Source organism: Triturus cristatus, chromosome 1_2 (genome assembly GCF_964204655.1).
Source record: "Triturus cristatus chromosome 1_2, aTriCri1.1, whole genome shotgun sequence".
Taxonomy (NCBI): domain Eukaryota; kingdom Metazoa; phylum Chordata; class Amphibia; order Caudata; family Salamandridae; genus Triturus; species Triturus cristatus.
Genome location: NC_140580.1, coordinates 76,577,246 through 76,602,982, shown reverse-complemented (window position 1 = coordinate 76,602,982; position 25,737 = coordinate 76,577,246). Strand labels below are relative to the sequence as shown.

Below are 25,737 nucleotides of genomic sequence, written 5' to 3'. Positions count from 1 at the left end.
TTTTCTTAATAAAACTCTATAAACCATGGGTGACTTTAAAATCTTCAGGATACTGGAAAAAATTAAACCTCGGCATGGATACCTTTTGTGGAGAAAAGGCTATGAAGTTTTAAGCACAAGCTATCTCAAACATCCGAAAAGCGGCAAACACCAGAGGGCGAAAGGCTCAGCAGCCAAGTGGTTAAGAAACAGCATTTTAAGATGGCCACCATTGGTGCACACCCTGGGTGACCGTCCGGGAAGGAAAGCATTGGCAAACCAATGGGTCTGCACGCTGTTATCACAGGCGCAAACTAGTGGTTTTAGAAATTATAGTTTTATATTATGCTGCCATGTACTTTAGTTGACATACACCTCAAATACAACATATTTTTAATTCCAATGAGAAGGGACAGGAACTGGTGATGAGTTTGTCAAAACGGTGCTTACTATACAGGGCTTTAAGTGAGTGGGGTCTCACCGGGTCTGAGCACCGGCAGTATTTTTAAGGGGTGCTTCAAATGGGTCTCTATCGGACTCTGTTTTGTGCCCTGGCACAGGTGGTCCGTTTTTTTTTTCTCCGGACTGCAGTGAGAGCAGGCACATCGATGTGCATACGGTGAGCGTTGCAGAGGAAGGGAAATCCTTGAAAGAGGATCATTTTCTCTCTGGATTTCCCTTCTCTTTTTATAACTCAGTAGCAGCAACATTGTTGTGGTGTCACCAGTGCTTTAAGTGGAAGTTTTTTCAATATTATATACAAGCCATAGTTGCTGCTTATTTATCTTATGCAACTAACAACCATTGACAAAGCCAATAGTCCCGACTTGTAGGTATGATGTGACTTGTTGTATCATATATCTGGACGCAATGACAGGAACAGCAAAATACAAGTCGGGCAGCACACTGTGCTAAACACAGATTTTTAGCTTACGTGTTTTTAAGCCACGCCCTTAATTACACTGACCACGCCCCTTTGAGAGACCCCCCAGTTTTTTCATCCCACTTAAAGCACTATAATTGTATTACAAGTTGCGTGCAAGTTTGTTACTGAGGCTGGGGTTTTCCGCGCGCAAATTCCAAGAGGTTTTACTCCTTTGCTGTTTTACTTCTATATCCAGAGTTCTGGAAGTTGGACTTGGTAATAACACGGCAATACAACATGTTTCCTCAAGACTCGAGGTGTAAACCTTGGAATATTTTTCTTTACCTGCAGTAACTCCGCCAGGGGATATCTGCCGAAATGTTTTTTTGGGAGAATGGGGGCGGGGAATCCTGCACGCCTTGCACTGTCAAATCACGCACATACACGTGTCCGCCCCTTTGCGTCCGGTTCGGCATTACGGGACCACTTGTCATGAGGGAAACAGTGTTTCACACTGTAGACATAATTAAGAAAAGATAAGAACGGGAAATTGACGACATGTAATCAAGATTGGCCGAAAAGTGTGATTTGCAGCAGTGTTATTTTTTTAAAGCAAAGGTTCCGCTGTCGGTTTCAGAGCTGCACAAGTTCATCCCCTCACCCTGAAGATAAGAGCACGACCTTCGACTCGGAGATGTTCTTGAAGTGGAAAGAGCAGTGGCGCACGGCCCTGTGCGAAAGGCGACAGGTTCGCGGAGCCCTTAAAAAGTAAGGCACATTTACATGTCCCGCGCTCGTAACAGCCAGATCAGATGAGGGCAATTCGAGCGCTCCAAATTCATGGCCAAAAGAAATAGTTTTGAATCCAGGCTTCTCCACCTGACCAAAATGTGTGATGTTGCAATATCCACGAGACGATCCCCTCGTTTTCAGAGAGGCGGGTACCTAAAAGCGACGACGTCTGCTGGCAGCAAAACCAACGCATTCTTTAAAGGGCACAAAACAAAATACAGTCGTTTCTGAAAAAACCCACACAAATTGTCATCTTTCGCTCATCCAGGAGTGCTCGAATCATACACTTGTCCGTAATTGTTTTTGCTGTTTTTGAAACAGGTGTGTAGGTACTAGCGAGGCCAAAAATATACTGAAGATGCAAAGAACAGAATGTTAAAAAAATTGCCATAAACATATATTTTATATTACGAGTACATGCATTCAATCTGTGTGTTGGCGAAATTGTGTGGAAGTTGAATTATTCGCCGCAGTTCCCCTTCATTAATTTCAGTCACAATTCTGCAGTAAGAATGTGGTTCGCAAATAGATGTCCCATTTAAAAACAAGTAACCTGAGACTGGAATGCAGCCTGCCCTCCATCTGGCACACAGTGCGCCGACGCTGGTAATTAAAATCAGATGGCACATGGCTGCCCTGCTGCTCGCTCCCGAGCACCCTAAGCCACGGGAGAGAGAAGGCAGGACATGCACCCGCCTTTGGCCAATTGCATGCGGTCTTTCTTAGAAAGACGCATGCAATGGCCAATAGCGGGTGAAGAGAAGAAAAGAAAAAAAAAAAAACACAGGCAAGAGCGTGTATTCCCAGTTTAAAGTCCTTACTTAAAGCCTCGCAGGGCAGCGCATCCGCGCTGGCTCAGGTGGGACCTAACCAGGGGAAACATTTGCTTTCTTTACTGATTTTTTTAAAAGCATCAGATTCAATCCAATGATTGATTGATTGAGGTACTTATAGAGCGCAACTATCACCCTACGGGCATCTTGGCGCTTGCATTGGGAACCCGTCCTGGTTTTTCCCTGTAAGATAACCCGTACTGGGTATCCCCAAGGTGAAAGCCAGGCATCCCGCCGCAGGGGGCCGTTGTGGAGATTAAGCAGGCTTGTTGCCCAGAGCTGCATAGTGTGAACTCATGCTTAGAGTGGGCACCGAAGCGAGAATTATCGAGTCCGTGGACAATTGGGTTCTGGACCCTGCCGCGTCGGGAATCGAACCCAGGTCCCGGGCCTGATCTCTGCTTCAGGGTATGCCTCCTCTAACCAGTGAGCTACACTTCTCCACAATACCTACGACTAATCCTTAAATGAATACAAGCGGGATCGAGGGTGAAGCAAAACATAATAAAATCTATGTATTCCTCAATCAGCTGTAAGACTAAAGTAGTCAGGCAAACTGTACCTTCAAACTCTAAACGGGAGACAGACAAGGGTGGAAAATCGACCGAACTCTGTTCAACCTGTGCAGTAATGACTTGCCCAAGAAGCTGTTGGTCTCGCGTCTAATGCCAAATGGCTTCAAAATTGCAATACACGGGCCTTAGAAGGGAACACAAGATGAAAAGTACAGTTCTCCAGAATAAATACAACTAAGACACACAAGTTATTTTTACAGGCACAGAGGTGGAGCACACCACAAATGACAATAACCTGGGGCTCACATTAAGTGCATCTGGATGTTTTATTTCGAAGGTAAAATCATTTGAAGGGGAAAAGAAACGTTTTCTGTGCCATCATGAAACAAGGATTGCCACAGCCAATTTGCCTGGCTTTAAAATTATAAAATAGGGCAACAAGGAATTTTGGACAAATGTGCACTCGCTATTTGTACCATGTCTCTGTACAACCTGCCTCTTCTGTGCCCTGCTTTCAGCGTAACACAAGACCAGCATTACCAGACTGAGAAATTAAAAGAGCAGAGCAGTGTACTTCTCTCACAATTTTCCCCAACAAAACATTTAAGTACGTTGACAATGAAAATAAGAAGGTGCACATTTAACACCTTTTAACTGACCAGAAATGTTACAATTCAATAGATTGATGATTAAAAGAAAATAATACATAAACAACAAATATTGTTACTACAATAAATTTGAATATGCACTTAAGAAAATTAAAGGAGAACTGTGGTTTTCACAGGGTTTTCTTAACGACATACATGATTTTCCACATCACGGTTTCATTTAGGGTGAATGTGGTCTTTACCATCAGTCACTACTCAATGTGTAGATTAGATTTGCCCCATTGTTCAGTAATCTTTAGTATGCTTACATTTGCTCCAGCACTAAGTAATCGTCAGTGCATGTACCTACTTAAAAACATTATTAAGATGGACTACTGAATCAACGAACCAAGGGTCACACCTTAAATTAACATACAATATGTTCATTAGCCTGGTAAATGATTTCACTAGGGCACAACAAATAAGTGCACATTTCCAGACCTTTGTTCTAAGTTTAAAATGGACGACTGCAACTGCTCTTGCACTATCGGTGTTGCCAATGAAAGTCATTTTGCACAAGTCCTCTAGACCAGACGAGGAGATAACAGTGGAGTAAGTAAATGAGGTCTCACACTGGATGTAGACAATGAAAATGCCCGGACTTAACGATGCCCACCCAAAGTGTTTAAGCAATGGTCAGGTCAGAATGGAAATACACAACAGGTGTAACGCAGCCAGTAAGGATGGTTTACAAATTAATGATCAAGCATGCTACAATCAACCTTCTGCAACAATCACTATTCAGCATAAGCAAGGCCAGCCAGCCCATGGTTCCAGCCAATCTGCTTCTCCCAATTGTCACCTCTGTCACCCACCTGGACTGGTCAGGTTTTATACTCCCCTACTCAAATCTACATACAAATTACAACTGTCTGAAATGGGTAAAGGGAGTGGAGGAACCCCTTGCCATCCTTCCTTTGGATACAGAGGTAATTGACTACAACCAATTGAGACTTTGTTCATGAAGTGCTGCAGGAATTTGGTTCTAGACCAATGTTCAAGTCATTGGTAACCCTCCTTCACACTAAATTTACCGTGGCAATTGCACTGTCCACAAAGTTTAAACTTGGGTGGAACGTCAAACAGAGTTGCCCCTTCCCCTCCCCTGCTATTGCACTGTCCGTGGAATATTTTCCTGTTAGATCGGGATGGACCCTTTGGTGAGCGGAGTCAAATGTGAGCCCACAACTGAGAATAGTCTGTCACTATTTGCAAATAATATTGTGTTTTAAGTAGCTGATCCTTGCCACTCCGTAACCAGACCCATGTCCATATTCTGCTAGGACATGTGTTATACTGAGTACAGCATCAATGAGGCAAGTCCACACTGTTTAAGTGTTCTAAAATATAATATGCATATTGTCAATTATTTGAACACACTATAATAATAGTCTATATATGCCTGATGACTTACTCTTTTAAGTAATCAAGTTTATAAAGTGAGTACTGTAACAAACTCACCACTGGGACGTCGGTCTCTTGAGTGGATTCCATGTTTAAGCTTAGCAATTATGGTGTTGAAATCGGTATGGCATGGCCACAATTCCTGGAATGTAATAGGGAGGTTGTGCTGCCCAATTTAGAAGATGATGTGTTGCATCGGAGAACACTTGTCCTGTAAGTACTGAGGCGTACAGGCATTTTCAAAATGATCTCTTCTTAAATTCTTGTATATCCTATAAAATATAACTTATTCTTTACATTTAAATTCTTTGGGACGGTGAAGTGAAAATGTTAAAAAAAAAAAAAAATTGGAACTAACATGAATGACAAATTGTTCAGGGAAACCACCTTATGAATGTGAAGGGCTCTGTCCGAGGTGGACAACACGTGCAGTTTCGGACTCTGGGACATCGCCTGTCAGTGGCCATTAAGATGTTTGACCACATGTGCTTCAAATAGGACTTGCAGTGATTTTTACAGTTCTATGTAAAAAATGTATTAGGTGAGTAGAAAACCGAGTTACTGATTCTTAAAAGCATGCAACTAAACATATCTCCTTCTTAAATCCTGATCTGAGCCATCTCCCTTTTAATCTTTGAAATGTATATGCATAGGACTGGATTCTTGTTTACACGTTTAAAATATTCTTAATTTTATTTCTATAAGCTTTCTGGATGCTCAAGGTGCATGCTGGACATGCACCTTGAGCGTGTGTGCTGGGCATGTGTGATGATTTATGGGCACCCAGATTTTGTATTACACCGTGGCAATTGCCACTGTGTAGTTATGGTTCCGATGCACTTTACTTTCATATGGCATTTTATTGATTTATGATTTGGCTATAACTTTGCCTCCTGTGGATGGATATGCACTAAGTTTGGGAATCGAACAACAGTCCGCTAACGTCCGGTTAGGGTGACCACGTCTCTCGAGGTCATTAGTCCTGAACTTTTATGCAATAGTCTAACTAGCACTAAGGGTGCATTACGCTAACACATCTGAAATCATGATATGTAGGTGAAAACCTTTGGACTGGAAAAAGATTCCGTAATGACTTGGAGAGAGGTGGAGAGCTGTTTAGTCATGATTCAGTGACGCACCACCCATGTGAATCACATTTAAATTGTCAGACAAATTTAACTGACTGGTGATGTTTTCTGTAGAATTCTTTTTTACTATCTTGAAAATAACGAATTGCCTTGGATTCACAATTTTCGAGATGTGGGAAAAAAACATATTGAAAGGGGATTGGAGGCACTATAACAGCTTTGGCCGTGCGCAATAAGGAGTAAAGTGCAGAATAAAAAATGTAAAAACATGGAAATTTACTGATAAAAAAAAAAAAAAGATCAGAGTTAAAACCATAAATTGTGGTACTAGATCACAAGCTCAAAAGCACGGCAATTCACCAGTTATGATATGCGTAACTTCTGTCACCCACCATGCACAAAATCCCTGTTTCCAAATGGCAAGGGAAAAAACAGGTATTCAGGCAAGAATTAAACGTGGTGGACAATGGGAGTTCTAGTTTGTGTTGTGGGTATTGCATACCATAACTGGCTAATTTCAGTGGTTTTGCATCATTGAACCAAAACCATAACTCCGTTTTTAACTGTGTTGTTTTCACTAATAAGAAACCTAGCTGTACACAAAAAGGAAGGACAGTAAGTCTTGCACCAGTCCATAACTGAGTATTTACAGGTGTAATGCTGGGGTGGGAGAGTTTTGGTCGTTGGCTTAACAACAGCCATAATCTGTCAAGGTGAACCACAAAATCCACTAAATTATTCTGAGCTTAATCCTCTGGTAGCTTGGCACGAAAGCAGTAAGGGTTAATAAGAGACAATGTGAAAAGTATTTATGCAACACACAAACAGTAATAAAGTGAAAACGCAACATGAAAAATCCCACATCAATTTAGAAAAATAGAGTAAATGTTAATAAATGTGACACCAAAACGACAAAAAAAACAATTAGTAGAACTGGAGTTATTAATGTTTAACGTAAAAACCTAACACCTAAAAGATCAAAGCACCAACCATGGACATCTAGTCATTTGAGACCGGTTGAAGTAGACAAATATAGCCGAATGCGATGAAGCATGGGTGGGATACGAAAAGTGGATAGGGCTCAGTCAGGGCTTACCTTCGGACCTAAAAGAAAAGTGTTCTGAGAAGGTAACTTCAGCAGAGCAAGGCTGCAGGCAGTGTCCGAAGAGGGTGTATTGCTGTCGGGGAGCGGCTGGAAGAAGTCATAGTGAAGATTTCTATGTTAAGAATTAGTCACTTTTTTAAGTTGAAAATACCCAGCAGGACGAGGTAGGAGGCTGTAGCCGCAGACAGTCTCAAGAGGCCGGATTCCCCTTTGGCCAAGGGCTGCTGAAAAGGATTTGCTGCTGCAGAGAAGAAAATAGATGGAGCTGCCGCGAAGTCAGGTTGACTGGCGATGCGCCTTGGGTAGATAGAAGAGTAGGTAGGTCCCAGTCTTCCCTCGGTTCTCAGAACAGCTTTTAGTCAAAACATTTCTGAGTCCCAATGTTTGGACTTTGGCTATCTGGGAACCCTTAGCAACATGAACACAGCTGGCCCCAAGCTGGCTGCATGAACAATCCAAGAGTGACAAGCCCTTTGTGTGAAGGCTGAGCACATCCTATTCAGTTGTAAGTGGGGCTGTGCCTAGCTGCATCCCCCCCCCCCTCTATCCTTCCAGTTGATGGATAATACGAGCACACCTAATCCCTCTATTGTGTGGCTGTCTGGAAGGAATAAACAAAGCTCAACGGCCAACTACACCTAGTCATGTGACCCAGGATAGGATGCAGACTCCAAATAGTTTAGCGCAGGAAAATGCCAACTTTCTAAAAGTGGAATTTTCAAAATTGTAAATTAAAATCTGACTTCACCATTAAGGAGGGTATTTAATTAAAAATTCTCAGACATGGGGAGGAGCTTAGCGCGTGATCAAGATGGCCGCGTGTGCCTAGAGCTCCCGAGACCCTCGCTCCCTCGGGCAGATATCCTGTCTATTATCCTGCTTTTGACGCCCGGAATATTGGAGGGGAGCCGTTGCTGAGGCGAGAGCCGTTGTCCGGATCGAAATCGCCCACCGGAGACCGAAGTTGTACTGCCTGGAAGTTTGTGGCCTACTCCCCGGAAGGTGCCCGGGACTTGCGTTGGCACAGTGCCCGTGCGCTAATTGAACAACAGCGGCCGTGCGAGGGGCGAGTCGTCGGAAGGAAGGTGTCCTCACTTTCACTTTCACTTTCGCTTTCCTGTCTCCACCGTGCCCGGGCCTGGACGTGGGTAGCGCCAGTCACTGGTTGCATGGTTGTCTACTCTGTCTGGGCAAGGAGATTGTCTCCGCGGCAGATTGCGATGTCGAGCAAATCGGACGCCGAAAAACAGAAGCCCAAGAGTACCAGGCGGGGAGGCTTCACCCAGACTAACAACATGGACCGCTATGCCCACCAGAAGGGGTCACTGGGCGGATCGGGACAGACACTGGAGGCCTTGAAGGACGTGTCGCCCCCCTCCGCGGAACCAACCCTGCAAGATATCATGGGGGCCATCGAGGGGATGAAGTCCTCTATCGGGCAACAATTTGAGACCCTGGCGCATAAAGTGGACGCCATATCGATCGACGTCAATCTGATTCGGGCAGACCTGGGGAAAACTAATGAGCGGGTTCAGTCCTTGGACCTCAAGACTACAGGCCTCCTGGGCGACGTCTCCGGCCTTCAGCTGGAAGTCCGTACCTTGCGGACTGCAAATGATCACTTTGCCCGACGGTTGGAAGAGTTCGAAGTCCGTGCAAGGCGCAATAACGTGCGCATTATTGGGGTCCCGGAAAATTCGGAGGAACAGTCGGTGGACCTGTTTGTAGAGGACCTGGTGGTGAACCATCTGGCGCCCAAAGGCCTTAGTAAGTTCTTTACTGTTGAAAGGGCCCACAGAGTCCCTGGCGGGAGGCCCAAGGTGGGGGCCCCTCCGAGGCAGATTGTCGCCAGGATCTTTAACTTCAGAGACCGGGATGCCATTCTGCAAGCATCACGAGTGTCCGGCCCGACGCTATTCCAGAATACCACTGTAAGTTTCTATCCGGACTTTACTCAGATGGTACAGAAGCAACGACAAGGCTTCCTGGCGGTCAAGAGAAGGCTACGAGAGATGGGACTGAAATACACCATGCTCTTCCCGGCCAGGTTGCGTGTGGTGTTCGAAGAGCGGACTTTCTTTTTTGAATCACCGGACATGGTCGGAGATTGGCTGGACACATTGCCCCAAGGACGGACTAGCGTGGAACGCTCCGGTGGAGCAGACGGTGGCGGTGATGAACAATGAGCCAGGACTTAAGTACTAGATCTCCGGTTCCCCCGGGAGGGTGACAGTCCGGGGGGTAGCGGGGGCAGTATGGGAGCTTTTTCCTCCTCTGGGGTTCTTTTTGTAGATTAGTCTTTGTATGGGGCGACAGGCACACTGCAAGTTGGGGGGCATTTTAGAGCTTACGCAGGGGTGCAGGTGGATTGGGGTTGTTGTTGGGGTTGTTGTTGTTTTTGGTTATGCAAGGCGTAAGGATGCAAGCTTCTGTGACTCTAGTGCGGTTCCACGTGGGGGGTGGTGGTCTCCTTACATGTTGGGATGGGGGTAGGGGCTTAAAAATACTCGGTTGGAATGTAAATGGCTTGGGGGATCGTATTAAGCGTGGGATTGTCCTGCAATTTCTGAAGCGATGTACCCCTGATATTGTCTTATTGCAAGAGACGCACTTGATTGGTAACACGTGCTATGCACTCAACAGGAAAGGCTACAAATTTGTCGCACACTCCGGGTTTTCCTCGGGGTCTAGAGGGGCTGGAATACTTGTCAGGTCCTCCCTGCCCTTTGAGGTCGACTCCACTACTGTTGATGATAGGGGACGCTTTGCGGCTGTAGCGGGGAGGTGGGAGGGCAGGACGCTGGTCCTGGTGTCGGTTTAAGTCCCTCCTGCACTGCAACCTTCCACACTTGCGGACTTAGAGAGGACTTTGTTGGATCTCCCAGAGGGAATGTTGGTGGTGGGTGGCGACTTCAATGCGGTTGGCTCCGGATTGCTTGACAGACACCCGCCAAGGAGCTCGGGGGGGGCTCAGAAGTGGCTTCCGGACTTTGTAGATACCCTTGGTCTGGTTGATTGTTGGAGACTACTGCATCCCACACAGCGGAAATACACTTTCCACTCCGGGGCGCATGGCAGTCTCTCCAGAATTGATTATGTGCTTACCCTAGCTGCACACGCCTCCTTTGTCTCTGAGGCCAGGCACATGGCACGGGGTATTTCTGACCATTCGCCGGTGTGGATCTGTATGGATGTTGGTAGAGGAGTGGGGGGTAGGGTGGCCCCAATTAACCCGTGGTATTTCAGGGACCCTACGACTCGTAGTGCGGTGCTGAAGGCGGTCGATCGTTATTTCCAGGAAAATCTCGGCTCGGTCACGTCGGCGGTGTCTTTGTGGGAAGCGTTCAAAACAGTGCTTAGGGGAGAGGCCCTCTCCTTGATAGCAGCGGCCAAGCGTCGGCGAGACGCGGAGGTCGCCCAGATTGAGGCGGAGATCGCGGATCTGGAGCTGGCATTGGAGGGGGAGGTCACGGCGGCGGCGCTGCACAATTTGACCCTTAAGCAGTCGGAGTACAAGGCCCTTGTGACGGACGCGGCCAAAGCCATGAGTAGGGAACAGCGGGGCCGTCTGTACGACGTCGGGGACAAGGCCGGGAAATTAATCGCGTGGCTGGATAAAAAGGAGCGGGTCAATCGTGTTGTGCCGGACCTCGTGACGGAGGATGGCGTCGTTGTCGCGGAGCCGGATGGCATAGTCCAGTGCTTTGCGGATTACTTCCACACGGTCTATACCTCCGTGTCGGACAGGCCAGTGGGGGATTCGTGTGAACTCCTGCGTGATCTTGCTTTGCCTTGCCTTTCCGACATAGACAGGGACGATCTTGATGGCGATATCACAGTCGACGAAATCGCGGGGGTTATCCGTTCATTGCGTTCGGGCAAGGCCTCGGGCCCGAATGGCCTGCCAATTGAGTTCTACAAACTCCGGCCGGATAAGATCGCTCCGCATTTGCGAGCTATGTTCGTGGAGGCGCGGGAGACGGGATGCCTCCCACGCGACCAGCGCCTGGCAACAATCGTGGTCATACATAAAGATGGTAAGCCCAGGAACAGGTGCAGCTCATATAGGCCGATCTCGCTCCTTAATGCCGAGCCGAAGATCCTCGCTAAAATCCTCGCTAACCGTTTGGTCAGGGTGATCGGCGATCTGATCCACCCTGACCAATCCGGTTTCATCCCGCATCGTAACACCGCGTTGAACCTTAGGCGCATCCACGGAGTGATCGCAAGGGTGGGGACGATGCGGGAGCCGGCCATTGTGGCAGCGCTCGACGCAACGATGGCTTTCGATACGGTAGAGTGGGAATACCTGTGGGCTGCGCTTGCGAAATTCGGCTTCGGACCCGGATTTGTGGGCTGGGTGAGACTATTGTATGAAGGACCTCTCGCTAAAGTCGCGGTCAACGGTAGGGCGTCCCGTCCCTTCGAGCTGGGGAGGGGTACCAGGCAGGGCTGTCCTCTGTCGCCGCTGTTGTTTGCTCTTGCTCTCGAGCCGCTGGCGGCCTGGATACGATGGCACCCAGATGTGAGGGGGATTCGCTGGTCACCTGACCACGAGGACCGCATCTCCCTTTATGCCGATGATATCCTGCTCTATCTCACTTCACCCCGGAAGTCCCTCATAGTTGTCTGCGACATTTTGACTTCCTTCGGGAGGAATTCGGGACTAACCATTAACTGGGGAAAGTCATATCTGTATGCCCTGTGTGGAGACGTCCCGGTTCCCCCGCGGAATTGCCCGATCCATATCGCCCGGGAGGGTTTCATGTATCTTGGGATTTATATCTCTACCGACCCAACGGTACGGTACGAGAGGAACCTGGTCCCTCCGTTGGCGCGCTTGCGGCGGGATGTAGCGGGCTGGCGGCGGCTGCCGCTTTCCCTCCTTGGCCGTGCTGTGCTATTCAAAATGATGTCTCTTCCCCGTTTTCTCTATGCCCTGCAGAACACCCAGGAGCTGGTTCCGGCCAGCTACTTTCGGGAGGTTGAGAGTCTCCAGCGCTTGCTGCTGTGGGACGGCCGTCCGCGTATAGCGATAGCAAAACTAACTCTTCCTTAATACGACGGGGGTATCGCGCTTCCCGACATCAGAAGATACTATTGGGCCTCCCAACTGAGTGCGATCAATCATGGAGTCTACGGCCCGGCGCTTAGCCCTGGCTTTGCCATGGACCGGTGGTTGCTGCGTGGGGGTGGCTACTATAGAGCACTTTACTCGAGGCCCCCGGCTGGGTCCCTCACGGAGCCGACCGGGGTGGCGGTGAATGTGTGGAAGACAGTCACGAACTCGTTGGGCTGGAAAGATAGGCTCACCCTCGCCACTCCGTTGTATGACTCCGATATGCTGGGGAAACTTTGGCACTCTAAGGGATTCGAGAAATGGGATCTGATTGTCATCTCCAGGGTGGGTGACCTGCTGGCCAAGGGGCGGATTAAGTCGTTTGACGAGCTACGGACGGAATATGCGCTGGAGGGCACGGAATATTTCCGGTATGCGCAGGTGCGCCATGCGCTGCGGTCGGTACTCGTTGAGGGGGAAAAGGTGCCTGAGTCCTCTCCCTTGGAGGACCGGATCCTGGACGGCCATATGCCGGAGAGCACAATCTCCCTAATCTACAAAAAGCTTGTGAACGTCCGGACTGACCTCCTCCTGGGGGTGCGGGATCAGTGGACTAGGGACGGCCTTGAGCTGGACGATGAGGATTGGCAATACGCCGTCTCCTCTCCTAAGGAGGTCGCGATCCCCGCCAGACTACGGCTGGTCCAGCTTAAGATACTGCACAGAGTTTATGTCACTGGGCCCCGGCTGGTCCATATGGGTTTTTCCGAGGATGGGCTATGTAAGAGGGGCTGCGGGATGGTGGGCACCTTTCTACATATCATATGGGAGTGTGGTGTGATTGCGGACTTTTGGAAGCGGATTCACGTTGTGATGCAGGAGGTCACGGGTATTGTACTGCACCCAGAGGCGCGGCGCTGTCTTTTGAATGTGTGGGGTCCTACAGATTATGACGCAGCGCAGACTCAATGGGCGACCCTAGGCAATATGGTGGCTAAGCGAGATATAGCACGACTGTGGGGCTCTCATAGCCCGCCCACCCTGGATGCATGGAAGGACAACATGGACTGGAGCATGTTTCGGGAGAAAACGGTGTATAGTGCACGGGGGAGGCCTAAGAAATGGCATAAGGTATGGGGAAGTTGGAACCAATATAGGGGGGGCATATGTCTGCCTCCTGCCATTGAACCACCAGAGGAGCAACTTTCCCCCTAGCCTCACTTCCGACTTGGGTCTTTCTGATGCACCTCCGTTAGAATGTTAGCGCCTCTGCTTCTCCCTCATCCTCCCGATCGGTGGCTTTGATTTGATGTTGGAAATGGGGCCGCGCCCCCGCTGGGAACTGGCACGAATTTGTGGTGTATACTGCCTTGCTTGTTGTGTTTATTGTAGGTAGTTTTCAAAAATGAAACCTTTGTCTTTATCCTGCATTAGAGCTATGGAGGACTTCATGTGTTGACTGATTAGCTGCCGAACCTCCGGGATGTCGGCTGAATAGCTGTGTATCTGACTTATACGAATAAAGGTTTTTTTAAAAAAAAAAAAAAAAAATTCTCAGACATAAAACAATAAAGGCTTACCTGTTTGCAATCAAATGTTAGCACTTATTAAATGTAATGAGGCAACCCACTTGTATCCTATGGGGAAGGTAGGCCCCACATTAGTGAAAAATGAATTTAGGAGATTTTCACACAAGTACATGTAAAACGTAAAAGTACTGGTCCAACCATTTAAATAAAATGCACCCTGCCCCATGGGCTACCTAGGGTCTACCTTAGAGGTGACGTATATGCAATAAAAGGGGATTTTAAGGCTTGGCAAGGGGGTTATATTGCCAAGACTAATTTGCAGTTTACAACAACTTTCGGTCTGCAATAGCATGCCTGGGACATGTCTTAAGGGACTACTAAAGTGGGTGGCACAATAAATGCTTCAGGCCCACTAATATTTAATTTACAGGCCCTGGAATATGGCATACCACTCTACAAGGGGCTTATAAGTAAATTACATGTGACAAACAGGTGTAAGTCAATTTTACCTTGTTTAGCAGCGAGCGCGCAAGCACTTTAGCACTTGTTAGCAGTGCAAAAAGTGCACTGAGTCCTACGGTCAACAAAAACTAATTGTAGGGCAATGCCAAAAGGTTTGGGGGGGGGGGGGGGGGGGGGGGGGAGTGACCACCCTAAGGCTGACCATTCTAATACGAGGGAAGCAATAGCATAGTATCATATTGATCTTCACATGCTTATTACTTTATTTTGGTTTTTCTTTTAGAGGTGTCTGGGGGAAGGGAGAAGGATAAAAGGGGAGGGGGAGAGAGACATGTTTCAGGGAAATTACCCAGACAAATGGTCAGTCTTGCACCAAGCCATGGCAATGCATGTACAGTTGCCATAAATGAGGGTAATGCGTTATGTGGTAAAGTTCTAAAATGTGCACGATTACAGCCCCCTTTCAAATGTTCTCCACAGAGGAATCATGGCAACCATCGCTTTAACCTCTCACAAATCGACAGTGGTTGCTGTAGGAAGGTGGAATCAGACTGCACTTTTTTCCTGCTGTTTTGGTGGTTTTCGACTTAGTCTGACTGGGATCCTGCTAATCAGGACCCAAGTCTATCTGCTTTCTCCTCTAAATTGATTGCATGTACTTTAGGTACACTCCAGATTGGATTCTGGGGTACCCTTATGAGTCCCTAGTATATGGTATACTATGGACCCAGGCCATAGGTACCCCAGAGGCCTCCCAGGGGCTGCAGCATGTATTTTGCCACACCTGAGAGACCATTCAAAATGACACCACAGGTCTGCTATAACAGCCTGTGTAAGGTGGTGCATGCACCCCTTACTTAGATATAGGTTCACTATATCTATTCTATATCACTGCACATATAAACCTATCAGTCACCCCTATGGCAGGCCTTATCAATCCTAAAGGCAGGGTGCTGGATTTTATGTGAGAGGGTGAACCTGCATGAGCAGAGTCCTTCTGCAGCCTTCGGAACCTATTTTCCGGGGTGGTTTGTGATGCAGCCAACCATATATACCCAAGTGCATTATAACCTTGTGGTAAATGCTAACTTTTAAACGGCTGCATAGAAACATGTCGTGTTTGGTGTAAAACACCTTGGAATCATACCTCCCTGCCATTAACTGGCGGGGGGAGGTATGATTCCACCCTCCTAGAGGGGCAAATATGACTTACCGGGCTACCCGGTACCAGCTTTCTCGACCTGGGCATTCCAAAATGGATGCTGCCAGCCACAGACACGAGTCTGCCCTCCTGCTGCTGAGCCAAGCTCGAGCAGGGGGAAGGCTTGACAATAGGTTTCCTGTCACAGGCAGGATTTCGTGTATTGGGGCTGGGTGGGTGCACTCTGAGAGTGCTTTGATGTCTGCACTGGGGGCACAGTTGGTGTCCCTGTGCATTGTCCAGCTCAGACCGGTTGCAGGCGTCATTTGCTCCTGCTCTGGCGCGAAACTGAACAAAGGACATGGGTTTAGCCACCCCTCTGTCCTGACCCTCCCATAGGTGGGTCCCCAGAGTTTGTCCCACTCCTCCCTTGGGGATAAAGTAGGAACCCCTGACTACAAGACTTTAGATTTTACCTGAGCTAAACTCTGCTACAGAAACCAAGTACTTTGACGATCTGCACAACGCTGGATGACTGAAGAATCTCCCTCGGAGTAAAGGAGTTACTCCCCTGCAAGGCAGGCACCTAAAACGCATCTGACCGGTTTGCATCTCCCGAGCTCCTGAGTACTCCGAAGATTTCTGCAAAACAAGAGGTGGGTTCCCGAGGTCTGAGGTTGATCTGTGCTCTCAGCAATTCTGAGGCCCGTATCCCTCTTGGGGACCGTGCAACCCGAACCCCTATGCACTGCGTACATTTGCAGCAGCATATGCTTTTTAGCGACCCCCGCGGCTGTACTTTGGGCTACTTGTAGTCCTGACCCCGAGCAGTATTTATACCGAAGATTTCCAGCCTACACTCCACGAGTGTTCCGTGGGCTGGTATTTTGTGATTCAGTTCGAGGTCCCTTCGTGATCCCTGGTCCGTTGGCCTGTGGTTCCCTGTGAAGGTAACTTTGACTTTCCATGGGCTTTCCTGTTTGCTCCAGACATGCCCTGATTCAATAGCTTGAAGAGTCCCCAGGACCTTGCTAGTCCTCACCAAAGCATCTTTCCTCTGCCCGTGTGGGTTGCAGTTGCCAAGGCAGGTTGGTGTTCAATCCGGACACTGACCCCCCCAGCACTCAACATCCTTCGTGGAACAGCTCACCTCCGGACTTTGGTCATCGTCGACGTCCCCTGGTCCCCGTGGCTGCAGAGTCAAGCTTCACCTCTTCTCACCTGAAACACCCGACATCGGTGGGCATTCGTCTATCGTGCCCCTGGTCACTCAAGTGAACCAGACTGTGTCCCCTCTGCTTTCAGGTTCTTCTCAGCTCCGATCCAGGCTTGGATCACACTGGACACTTTGCATCTTCCCGGCAGCAGCACTTTTCCGCATCACGCCATTGAAAACTACGAAGGTTTCCGACATCATTTGACCCCTATGCACCCGGCTCCTCCGGGATAGGTAACATTGGTATCTCGGTACTCTCAAGGGTGCTGGCCTTAGAACCTTCCATGTTTAACTGGGTTTGCTTAAAGTCCTCTCCGAAGTGTCCTTAATCTTTGAAATTCCAACTGCAAATTTCCCATAGAGTTGTACAGAACTCGCGTCTGTGTTCTCACACTGCACCCGTCCTCCGTGGGTCCCCTGTGTCACTACCTTGGGTGGTTCCTTGGGGTCCCAGCAATTCTACGTGCTCTAGGCACTGTGTCTATTCAAGTCGTGGTTGTTATACCACTTTCTTAGTATATGGTTTGGTCTCCCCCTGGAGCCCACTGTGTATTGTGATATTTACTGTCGTTCTAGTGATTTAATTGTGTGCTTTGTTCTCCAATCTTATAAAGAGGTTAGTAGAGAGTGTTTAGTTATAAATACATATATTTTATATATTCCTTGTGTGGTTCTCCTTTCACTTGGTTATTCAGGAGGTTCTAATCTGGTAAAACAAGCTGCTTTACCCCCCGGGCCAGCTGAGTTCCCCCCTCTGCTCACCTGATGCACCCCACGGCTCCTCATCCCGGATGGTGCACACACTCACCCCCCCCCCTAGATGGGCGGCAGTTATATGGCCGGACGGGCAATGGCAGACTTGGGACATAGCCTAGAACTCATCACCTAGAACTCCATGGCATTCCCCAGTTTGGTCCTCCTCCCCAGTTTTCTTTAAAGGCACTGCTTTGCAACCATACAGACCACTTCCGCACGGAACAAGGCATATATGTACCCTCTATATGGACGTTGGTCTATTTGTCCGCTAATGTGAAGTACCCATTTTCACGGCAAGTGATGTATGTATGCCCATATTCTTAAATGCCAATAAAAAGAATGTTAAAAAAAAAAAAAACAAGCTGCTTTACATTCCTTCGAGATTTAGCCTGAAGGCTGTTCTCCATAGCTACCACTAGGATAGCTTTCAATAAAGGTTGTCTTTAACCTAATTATCAATAAGGGTTGCTTGGACTGGTACAAGGTGCCCCCTTTAATTAGTGGTCAGCATACACCAGGCCAACTTCTCACAGTTGCTATCTTGGAAAGACAGTAATCACTTCCATTGGACTGGGAGTCTTAAAGATACATGGGTGCATGCCTTGCAGCCTTGTGGCTGAACCTCGATGAGCTTAGGGTCTGAGCCTCCTTGCGTCACACTCCAACATTGTAAACCCTTGAAGTGAACTAGAGCTCCTTGTCCGTAAAGGTCCTTGTGCCTGTGAACAGGCACAGTCCTTTACTTCTGCATTCAGCTCTAACAAATTCTCACTCTTCTAAATGGGGAAAATACCATAAACCATATTGCATAAAACTTCAGACACTTAATGGCTGTTTCTGTAGGCTTACTCAAAACGAGAGTGACACTAGCAAAAAAAAAAAACAGTGACTAAAAGGTGCTAACAAAGAAAGTTCTTATCAATGTATAATTTTTTATTTCTATTTTAAAAGATAAAGCAAGGAACGTTCTTATCTACATATTTTTTATGTATAATTTTGATTATAAAAGATGTAGCTAGACAGCTAATGCTGTCTTTTACTCCAGATCTAAAAAAAAAAAAACAGGATGTGAGAACAAAACTTTGTATCAATATTCTCATTCAATTACTTGTGATAAAAGTACATTTTCACTTCTAGTCAAGATTTAAGCTTTTTGGAGTGAATATGCTTCAGAAGAGTGGAAACATGGCTATTTTCAAGATAACCCCTTCCTACTACAACTTTAAGATAGAACCTAGAATGAGAATTGTACCTTCAAATACAATCTATAGTTTACAGCCCACAGATATGGAACAACCCAACCAGCAGACTACTTTCTATATCTAGCTAAGTTAACAAGGGCTCACCTGTGGTTAGCCTGTGTATTGGATACTAATGCCAGTCCTACACCAATACATTCCACTTGGCGCCTGGTAGCCATTTTTAGTTCATACAGGATGCATATTAACTCCCTTATACTTCTTAATCCTCTTATACTTGCATAAGACAAATCTGCTGCTGGTGTTGTCCATCATCTAGTAATGTTCCAGCACATATACCAGCCACCAGCAACCGAACTGAAATAGAATGGAATAACTGAGGAAGAGCTGAAACAGAAGTATCATTGGACTCAAATTTAGGCCCCCTTTGCAGGTCTCAATGAGCTACATGATATGATCGCTTCACTACATTTCACAATGAAATTCAGATACGAGATGATAGTAAAAAAAAAGTTGATCCCAGCAGATCTCCCGACTATTGTTATTGCCAACCATGCCCACTCAGGACCATAAACCAGTCATCAAAATATCTGAGATTGGACAGCCCGGTGCAGTAACAAGATAAGTGGACTATGGTCATAAACAATACCATAAACAGGGGTGTGGAGTTCCTATAGCCCAACGCCCAGGACATATTGTTTGGGGTCAAGGCCAACAAGTTTTCATGTTTATATTGTCCTTGGGACAAGTTGACCCAACCCCCTGCAGCACAAACCCATTTGGGGGGGGGGGGGGGGGGGGAAGAGAGAAAGAGAAAAGGAGAGATACTGAAATTTAATAAAAATGAAAAGGTCTTGGTTTACCCAAGTAGTCGCTCAAGAAGTCACAGAAGTGCACCCATGGTATATGTCCCTGCATTAGTGCAGATTTGTGGCTTGAATGAATTCACAAGAATATCAGGAAATCATACGCCTAGAAAATATTTGTGAACTGCATTTTAGCACGAGAAATTAGGCTTGTGCAGATTTGTTCATGTGAAAATCTGTTGCGTCGTTAAAAGTTCTTATTCCCACCAACTACTTTTTTCCCACAACCCCAGGAAGAAGTTTTACTTCTGCCCTTGTCAGGAGTAAATTTCCACTCTTTCTCTTTATGGTAAAATATTAGAGACGAGCTGATGAAAACCCACAAAACATGCAAGTTAGTAGGTTTACACAGACTCAAAAAAGCATTCAAACCATGGGGATCTATTTCTTACTGCTAGCCCCAGTATGTAGATCTGTAGAAATATGGCAAAATAAGGGAATTGCTAGTATTCAAACCCTACTATGGTATGACCTCTGGCATAATCAGAGAGGCTATTATAATAGATCTTTTATAATGAAATTGCTGCCATAATTTGTCGCTTCACTACATAGCACCAAAAGGGACAGGTGGATTTTGTTATAGGAAAAGTAGATTTATGAAACAACCTGTCTCATTGACAAGTAGATATTTTATTAAATTCCACACTCCTGCATAAAGGGACCTGCAGAGCTGCCGATAGCTCTGCAGGTCCTTATTGAAACCCAAAAAATGGATATCTATCTCTCACACCTCTTCATCAACCACACTACTAAGCACTTTAACATATTAATCGTACCTCATCACGACTGACATGTTAACATTTTCCAAGTAGGATAAAAATCAAAGATGACATCCATCTAACCACAGAGCATACATGCTGTAACTTGCTAACCACGTTGGTAAGCATTTAAGTGCTCCACATTGCAGTTTTAGGTGTTATAGAAATGCTGCAATACAACCAAGGACATAGGAACTGGGGGCGTGTATTTATGGCCCCCAGACTTTAGAGAGGGGGGGGGGGGTCAGGGGACAAAATCCTCCCACCCTGACTTTGAAGTGGAAAATGAACATTAAACAGAACAAATCTCTTTTAAGTCATGATGTACACAGCTTACGTTTCCTTGAAGGGTTATAACATGAAGAGCGAACCCTGTGGGGTGGGGTTTTAAGGCCTCTTTGTTTTGTCAATTAGCTAATATCAAGCATGGAGATTTTGATCCTCTCCTATAATTATTTTGTTGGTCAAGCCAGGAGAGCCAGCAGCATAAAGGAAGACGGGAGAAGTTATTTTATGTTAATGATAGTGTTGGCTCAGCTGACTTGAGAAAACAAAAAACAATTTTAGGAGAGGCTCAGCTCCCCAATGACCACAATTTAATTATAAGTAAAACTGAAGATGTTTCAGAGCCCCTACAAAGTCTTCTCTTTAAGAAACAGCTCTTAATTTAGAGGTTTTTGAGAAGTGCAGCATGATTTCTGACAGGCATGGTCTGTCACTTCGTTTGATCTTCCACGTCTGTGGAAGCAGTCCAAATAGAAAAGAACACCTTTAAATCTTATGACTACACACATGGATATATATGTGTGTATAGAAGCAGTTTGATTTAATATGTAGTAAGTATATTTATAGGTCTCAATATACTAACACTAAGTGAATAACTAAACTCAAAGCACTGGCCTTTAGTGTTAAACGGAAGAGAAGAAGGATGTGACCCCACACAGTCTTTGACCTGCACAACCAGGAAGCCTGGGCTAAATATTCGACATCCCCTCAACCAAATTGTGTTTCTCTCGGACCATCACTTCATAATGCATCATTTCCATTAGCTAGCCAGTCTGAGAACACATTTAAGTAATTCAGTACAGGACCTGCACTGTACAAAAACCTTGTGAATGTGTTATACGTGCTACATAAGTACATTTACAATATGATTATTAATATTTAATCTTGATTCAAATTTTATAACATTATAGGCTACATAGTGAACATGACAGACAATCTGATACATTCTGGGTAACTTCTGGCAACGTCGGAAGGGCTCGGGAGTATTTTGAATGCTTTGTGTTAAATAAAACACCCTCAATATCAAGCCAACACCACCCTTCCCCCGGTAATTCAGTGTCGCCCACGCTCTTGAATAAATACATGCCCAGTAGTGGCTATTTAACTGTTCTCTGCGGCATCCATAGCATGATCCGTGTTTTGCGGCTCGAGCTCATCAGGCTGCCCGCCTGAGAACATTGTGGAGACACCTTTGCTATGAACTCCCTGCCCAGGTGGAGCTCTCCCTTAACCAGCATTGAGAACAGTTCTCCCCACCCTGAGTACTTACCTCTCGCACCCCACCTCCTCCGGCCCCCGTCGCACCCGCAGTACTGAACTTAGTGCAGAAACACAAGTCCAAGGGGAGCCGCAGCTCACCGAAACTGTAACCGGCATCCCGGACTCCATCAGCAGTCAATGCGGAATCCGGAACTAGTAGCAGAGGCAACGGGTTTCGGGACGGACACAATTCTCAGTGGCACACGATCACGGACCAGAAACACAGCACTAGCAGCGCATGGATCGCTATTATAGAGCACACATCCAGGTCATTAATCCCTCTCTGAATAATTACTGCGCCATCTTGTGCAGGCACTGTTAATATCTAGATAGTCAGGCAAGATTACTGCAACGTTCAAACTAGTCCAACAAAAAAAAAAATTTAGACTAGGGCAAATGTGACTATCTTTTAGATGTGTTTTCTTTTTTTCTTACCAAAGTAAAACTTTACATGTAATGAGGAAATGTGGGGACAGACTGATAAATTAGATATAATGGTTTACCGCGAAAGATTTTCGTATCCACCAAAAAGACTACTATTTCTGTGCTGTCTTTCTGAAGAAAATAAGATTAATTACGGGGAAAGGGGTATTAAGGGCGAGAATATACTTTGTGGAGAAGATGGTTTGTCCCTTTTTTGTGTCCACGGCACAGGCCATGCATGGTTAAACAGGGGGGCGTGCTTATCCCAAGGCAGGCTGTAGTACTGAGTAACACAAGAAGGCAGCAGATCACCAATGGGAGCAGAGAAAGAATTCACGAAAGGGACCGCCCCGGCGCTGTTTCTGCTTCCTATGGCTGTGTTCAGACTGATGGGTGTGGAAATTACGCACGGGTTGAAAATATATATGTAGAGGTGGATGATACGCAAGCGCGAAGGCCAGGCTAGCCGCCGTGCGTAGGAAGGTAAATTGTGTGAAAGAGCGGGATACCATGCGCGTTTAGGTTATTGCGCTACGGAGTACTTGTCATGCCTGTTTGTTCCGCTTATTTATCTGAGCGAATAAGCCAAGTGTTAGGGTGTGGTGGTTACTTGAGTTTGCGCTCGATAAACTTCTTTATATAATCTACCTTCTTTTGTGGATTACTCACTACTTCATAGGGAGTTCAGCAACAGGTAAATAAAACACACGACATTAAATCAGGAGGGCTTTTTAAAATGTATTAATAGGGGTTTCTTGATTCTTGCCATGCTATAATCTCTTGCACCCGATATTAAAGACATAACTCCCCCCAGCCCTCACATGTTGAGCTTCTTTAGACTGTTGTTCCCTGCCCTCAAACATTTTACTCAAGCTAGAATTAAATACTTCTACGTTTCTCATATTTATTCCACTCATCGCGTTGAGCTTTTAAGCCTCTTCCAACAAGACAGGAAACAGTAGGCAGGAAATTCCATAGCCAGCCCCCAACCACTGTTAGCTGGGAGGTATAAAGAATGAGCACTTCTGTATTACCAAGCCACAGGTAAAGGCCTAAAACGGTGACTGAGGGGGAATGTGAAGACTGGGACGAGTAGGACTGAGAGTATTGAGGATTGGTAAGTAATCGGTCCATTATTCTCCTCTTTAACATGGCTTCCACTTCTTGCCGCACTTTCTCTGTAAGCCATTAAAAGTGGAAAGTATCTACTGTCCATCCTCACTTCCTGATTTTTTTTTTCTGTAAGAAGAAATATCTGGGCTAGAGCTTAGTGCAGAAACCCAATATATGGTGATTGTGAATGTGTCGACCAATACTTCTGGGGCTGAGGAGAAAGAAAAGAAGGCAACACACGTGCCTACCAGAGGTGGCATTCAGAGGAAGATTGAGCTGGCAAATTCAGCTACCTTTAATGATCGAGTGGGCTCACCGACACCAAAGAGCAGAGTGTCCTGACCAAGAGATGGAGGAATAGGAGGTCAAGTGCAGGTTTATACAGAGCAGTGAGTTTCCTCCAATACCAAGGGAAGCAGCCTAAGTGTTTGCCGTTTTATGAGGCTGTCAGAAAGATTCTTATGAGCGAATGGAAAAAAGTGGACAAGCACATCTTTCTACGCTTTTTGATCAGGGATTGCCAATTCCTGTATCTTTGGAGGAATGTGCTCCATTAGTGACTGTGGATTCCTTGATGGCTCGGATATCTTCACAAGCGACTATTATTTCAGAAGGCGCTGCTCCATCATAATTGGTGGATAAATGGGAGAAGTTGGCGGTAAAAAGATCTTATGCCATGGCCAATTTTGCTGTGCATGCATGAGCCTATACCAATTACACAGCACGATCCTTGCTGAAGAACTTTAAGAATTTGGCAAGCAGGTCAACCAGGGTACAGAATTTTCGGCTACATTGTTGAATATAGAGCAGCAGGTTGGATATTCTTCAGATATCTTGTATGACTCCCTCAGAGCAGTGGCAATCATAGGAAGTTCAGCTGCAGCTACCAGGAGAGAAATGTGCATAACAGCCAGGAAAGTGGGTGCCTTTACAAATATATTATTGATGCATCTGCCCTTTATGGGATGAAAGCAGTGTTGAAAATGTCTGTTGAGGGCAGTAAGTTGATGGCTCCACCTAGGTCTTTAGCTAGTGTAAAGTTTTTTGCTTTTCAAAGAGCTTTTGGCCTGTTTTCCCAGATGAAGGCAAAGAACAAGTCTTGTAATAGGCTGAGACAAGGCAACGGAGTCCCTTCTGCAGGAAAGGCCCGGACCCAGTCTCCTGTATTGTCCACTGATTCTCTGCCCCCCCCCCCCCCCCCAAGGCGTAACTATGTCACACTAAGTCAACAGCTTCCGGTGGCAGGAAAGATTGAGTTTCTTTCTGGAGATGGACATTCTCCAAAACAGATCAGTGAGTGTTGGAGATTTTACCTCCAAGGTACAGGATAGTGTTTTAAGATGTCACAGGCAACTGTTTTTGTGCTACTCCTTTTCCAAGGAACCCACAGAAATGTCAGGCATTGCTGTAAGGGATCCAGAAGTTGCTGTATAATAGGACAGTAGTTCCAGTCCACCCTTTTTAGAAGGGAAAGGTAATGCATTCAATTTTATTTCTGGTGCAATAGATGTCAGGTGACTACAGGCCAAGTTTTGAAATTAAGAGGTCAACAACTACATCCCCCAATATAAAGGTCAAGATTCGGTCACTCTAGACGATCTTGCCATAATTAAGAAAAGGAGATTTCCTTCTGCCTGGACCTTGTAGACATGCATTTGCTTCTACCAATTCATGAAGAATCTAAGCAATTCCTGAGATTTTATGTTCAGGGCAGACAGTACAAAATTCAAGTCTTCCTCTTTGGATTCATGACATCACCGAGGGTCTTCACCAAGGTGTTGACGCTGTTAGCTGCCGTGATTCAGGACACCAGTCTTCCCATATTTGGATGGACGATTAGCTAGTCTTATCTTCTACTGCTATTTCTTCTCTTAAGGTCAGGCAGCATGTCGTGAAAGTCTCATAAACTAGTGAGGAGGCAAGGCTTTTTGTTGAACCACAAGAAGTCAGATCTAGTGCTGATGCAGAGTCTCCAGTTTAAGGTGCTGGCTCGAGAATGGACCTGGCAATGTTTTTCTTCTGGACCAGAAGAATGATTTACTAGTGTCAACTCTCCTCTCTTCTAGCCATGCACGCTCTGACAGCTTGGCAGTAGTTAAAGGTGCAAGGGCCGATGGCCTCAACTGTGATAATTCTCCTTTGAGCCAGGTTACACCTCTGACACTTAGAGAACCACCTCTTGGGGCTGTGGAATCCGATATAAGAGTACATCCAGGAGGTACCAGTGACATTGGATTTGTCACTGTCCCTCCGCTGGGGATTGGATTTAAAGACTCTAGAAAGAAGCTTTCCTCTAGAAACTCTCCCACCCAAGATTATAACAACAGATGCTAGTGGGGTTGGCAGTAACCTTGGGAGACCAGACAGCCCCTGGGGTAGAAGCCTGTCCTCTATCTGTAGAGAACACGAGGCAGTCCAAAAGGCTCTAAAGCATTTTGCCTC

The 25,737-nt window shown here is 46.3% G+C and overlaps 2 protein-coding genes across 2 annotated transcripts in view; one reads left to right on the top strand and one right to left on the bottom strand.

The window, feature by feature from the left end:
* The window catches only part of C1_2H10orf88 (chromosome 1_2 C10orf88 homolog), a 167,633-nt gene extending 145,297 nt beyond the window's left edge, over window positions 1-22,336 (bottom strand). Inside the window, exon 1 of the mRNA XM_085601854.1 lies at window positions 21,770-22,336. Coding sequence (XP_085457980.1) covers window positions 21,770-21,888 — 119 coding nt within the window. The 5' untranslated portion in view covers window positions 21,889-22,336. The remainder of the gene's footprint in view (window positions 1-21,769) is intronic.
* Window positions 22,337-22,420: 84 nt separating this feature from the next.
* LOC146866833 (uncharacterized) overlaps window positions 22,421-25,737 on the top strand; it is a 409,043-nt gene continuing 405,726 nt past the window's right edge. Inside the window, exon 1 of the mRNA XM_085617773.1 lies at window positions 22,421-22,575. Within this exon, the coding sequence (XP_085473899.1) occupies window positions 22,421-22,575 (155 nt within the window). The remainder of the gene's footprint in view (window positions 22,576-25,737) is intronic.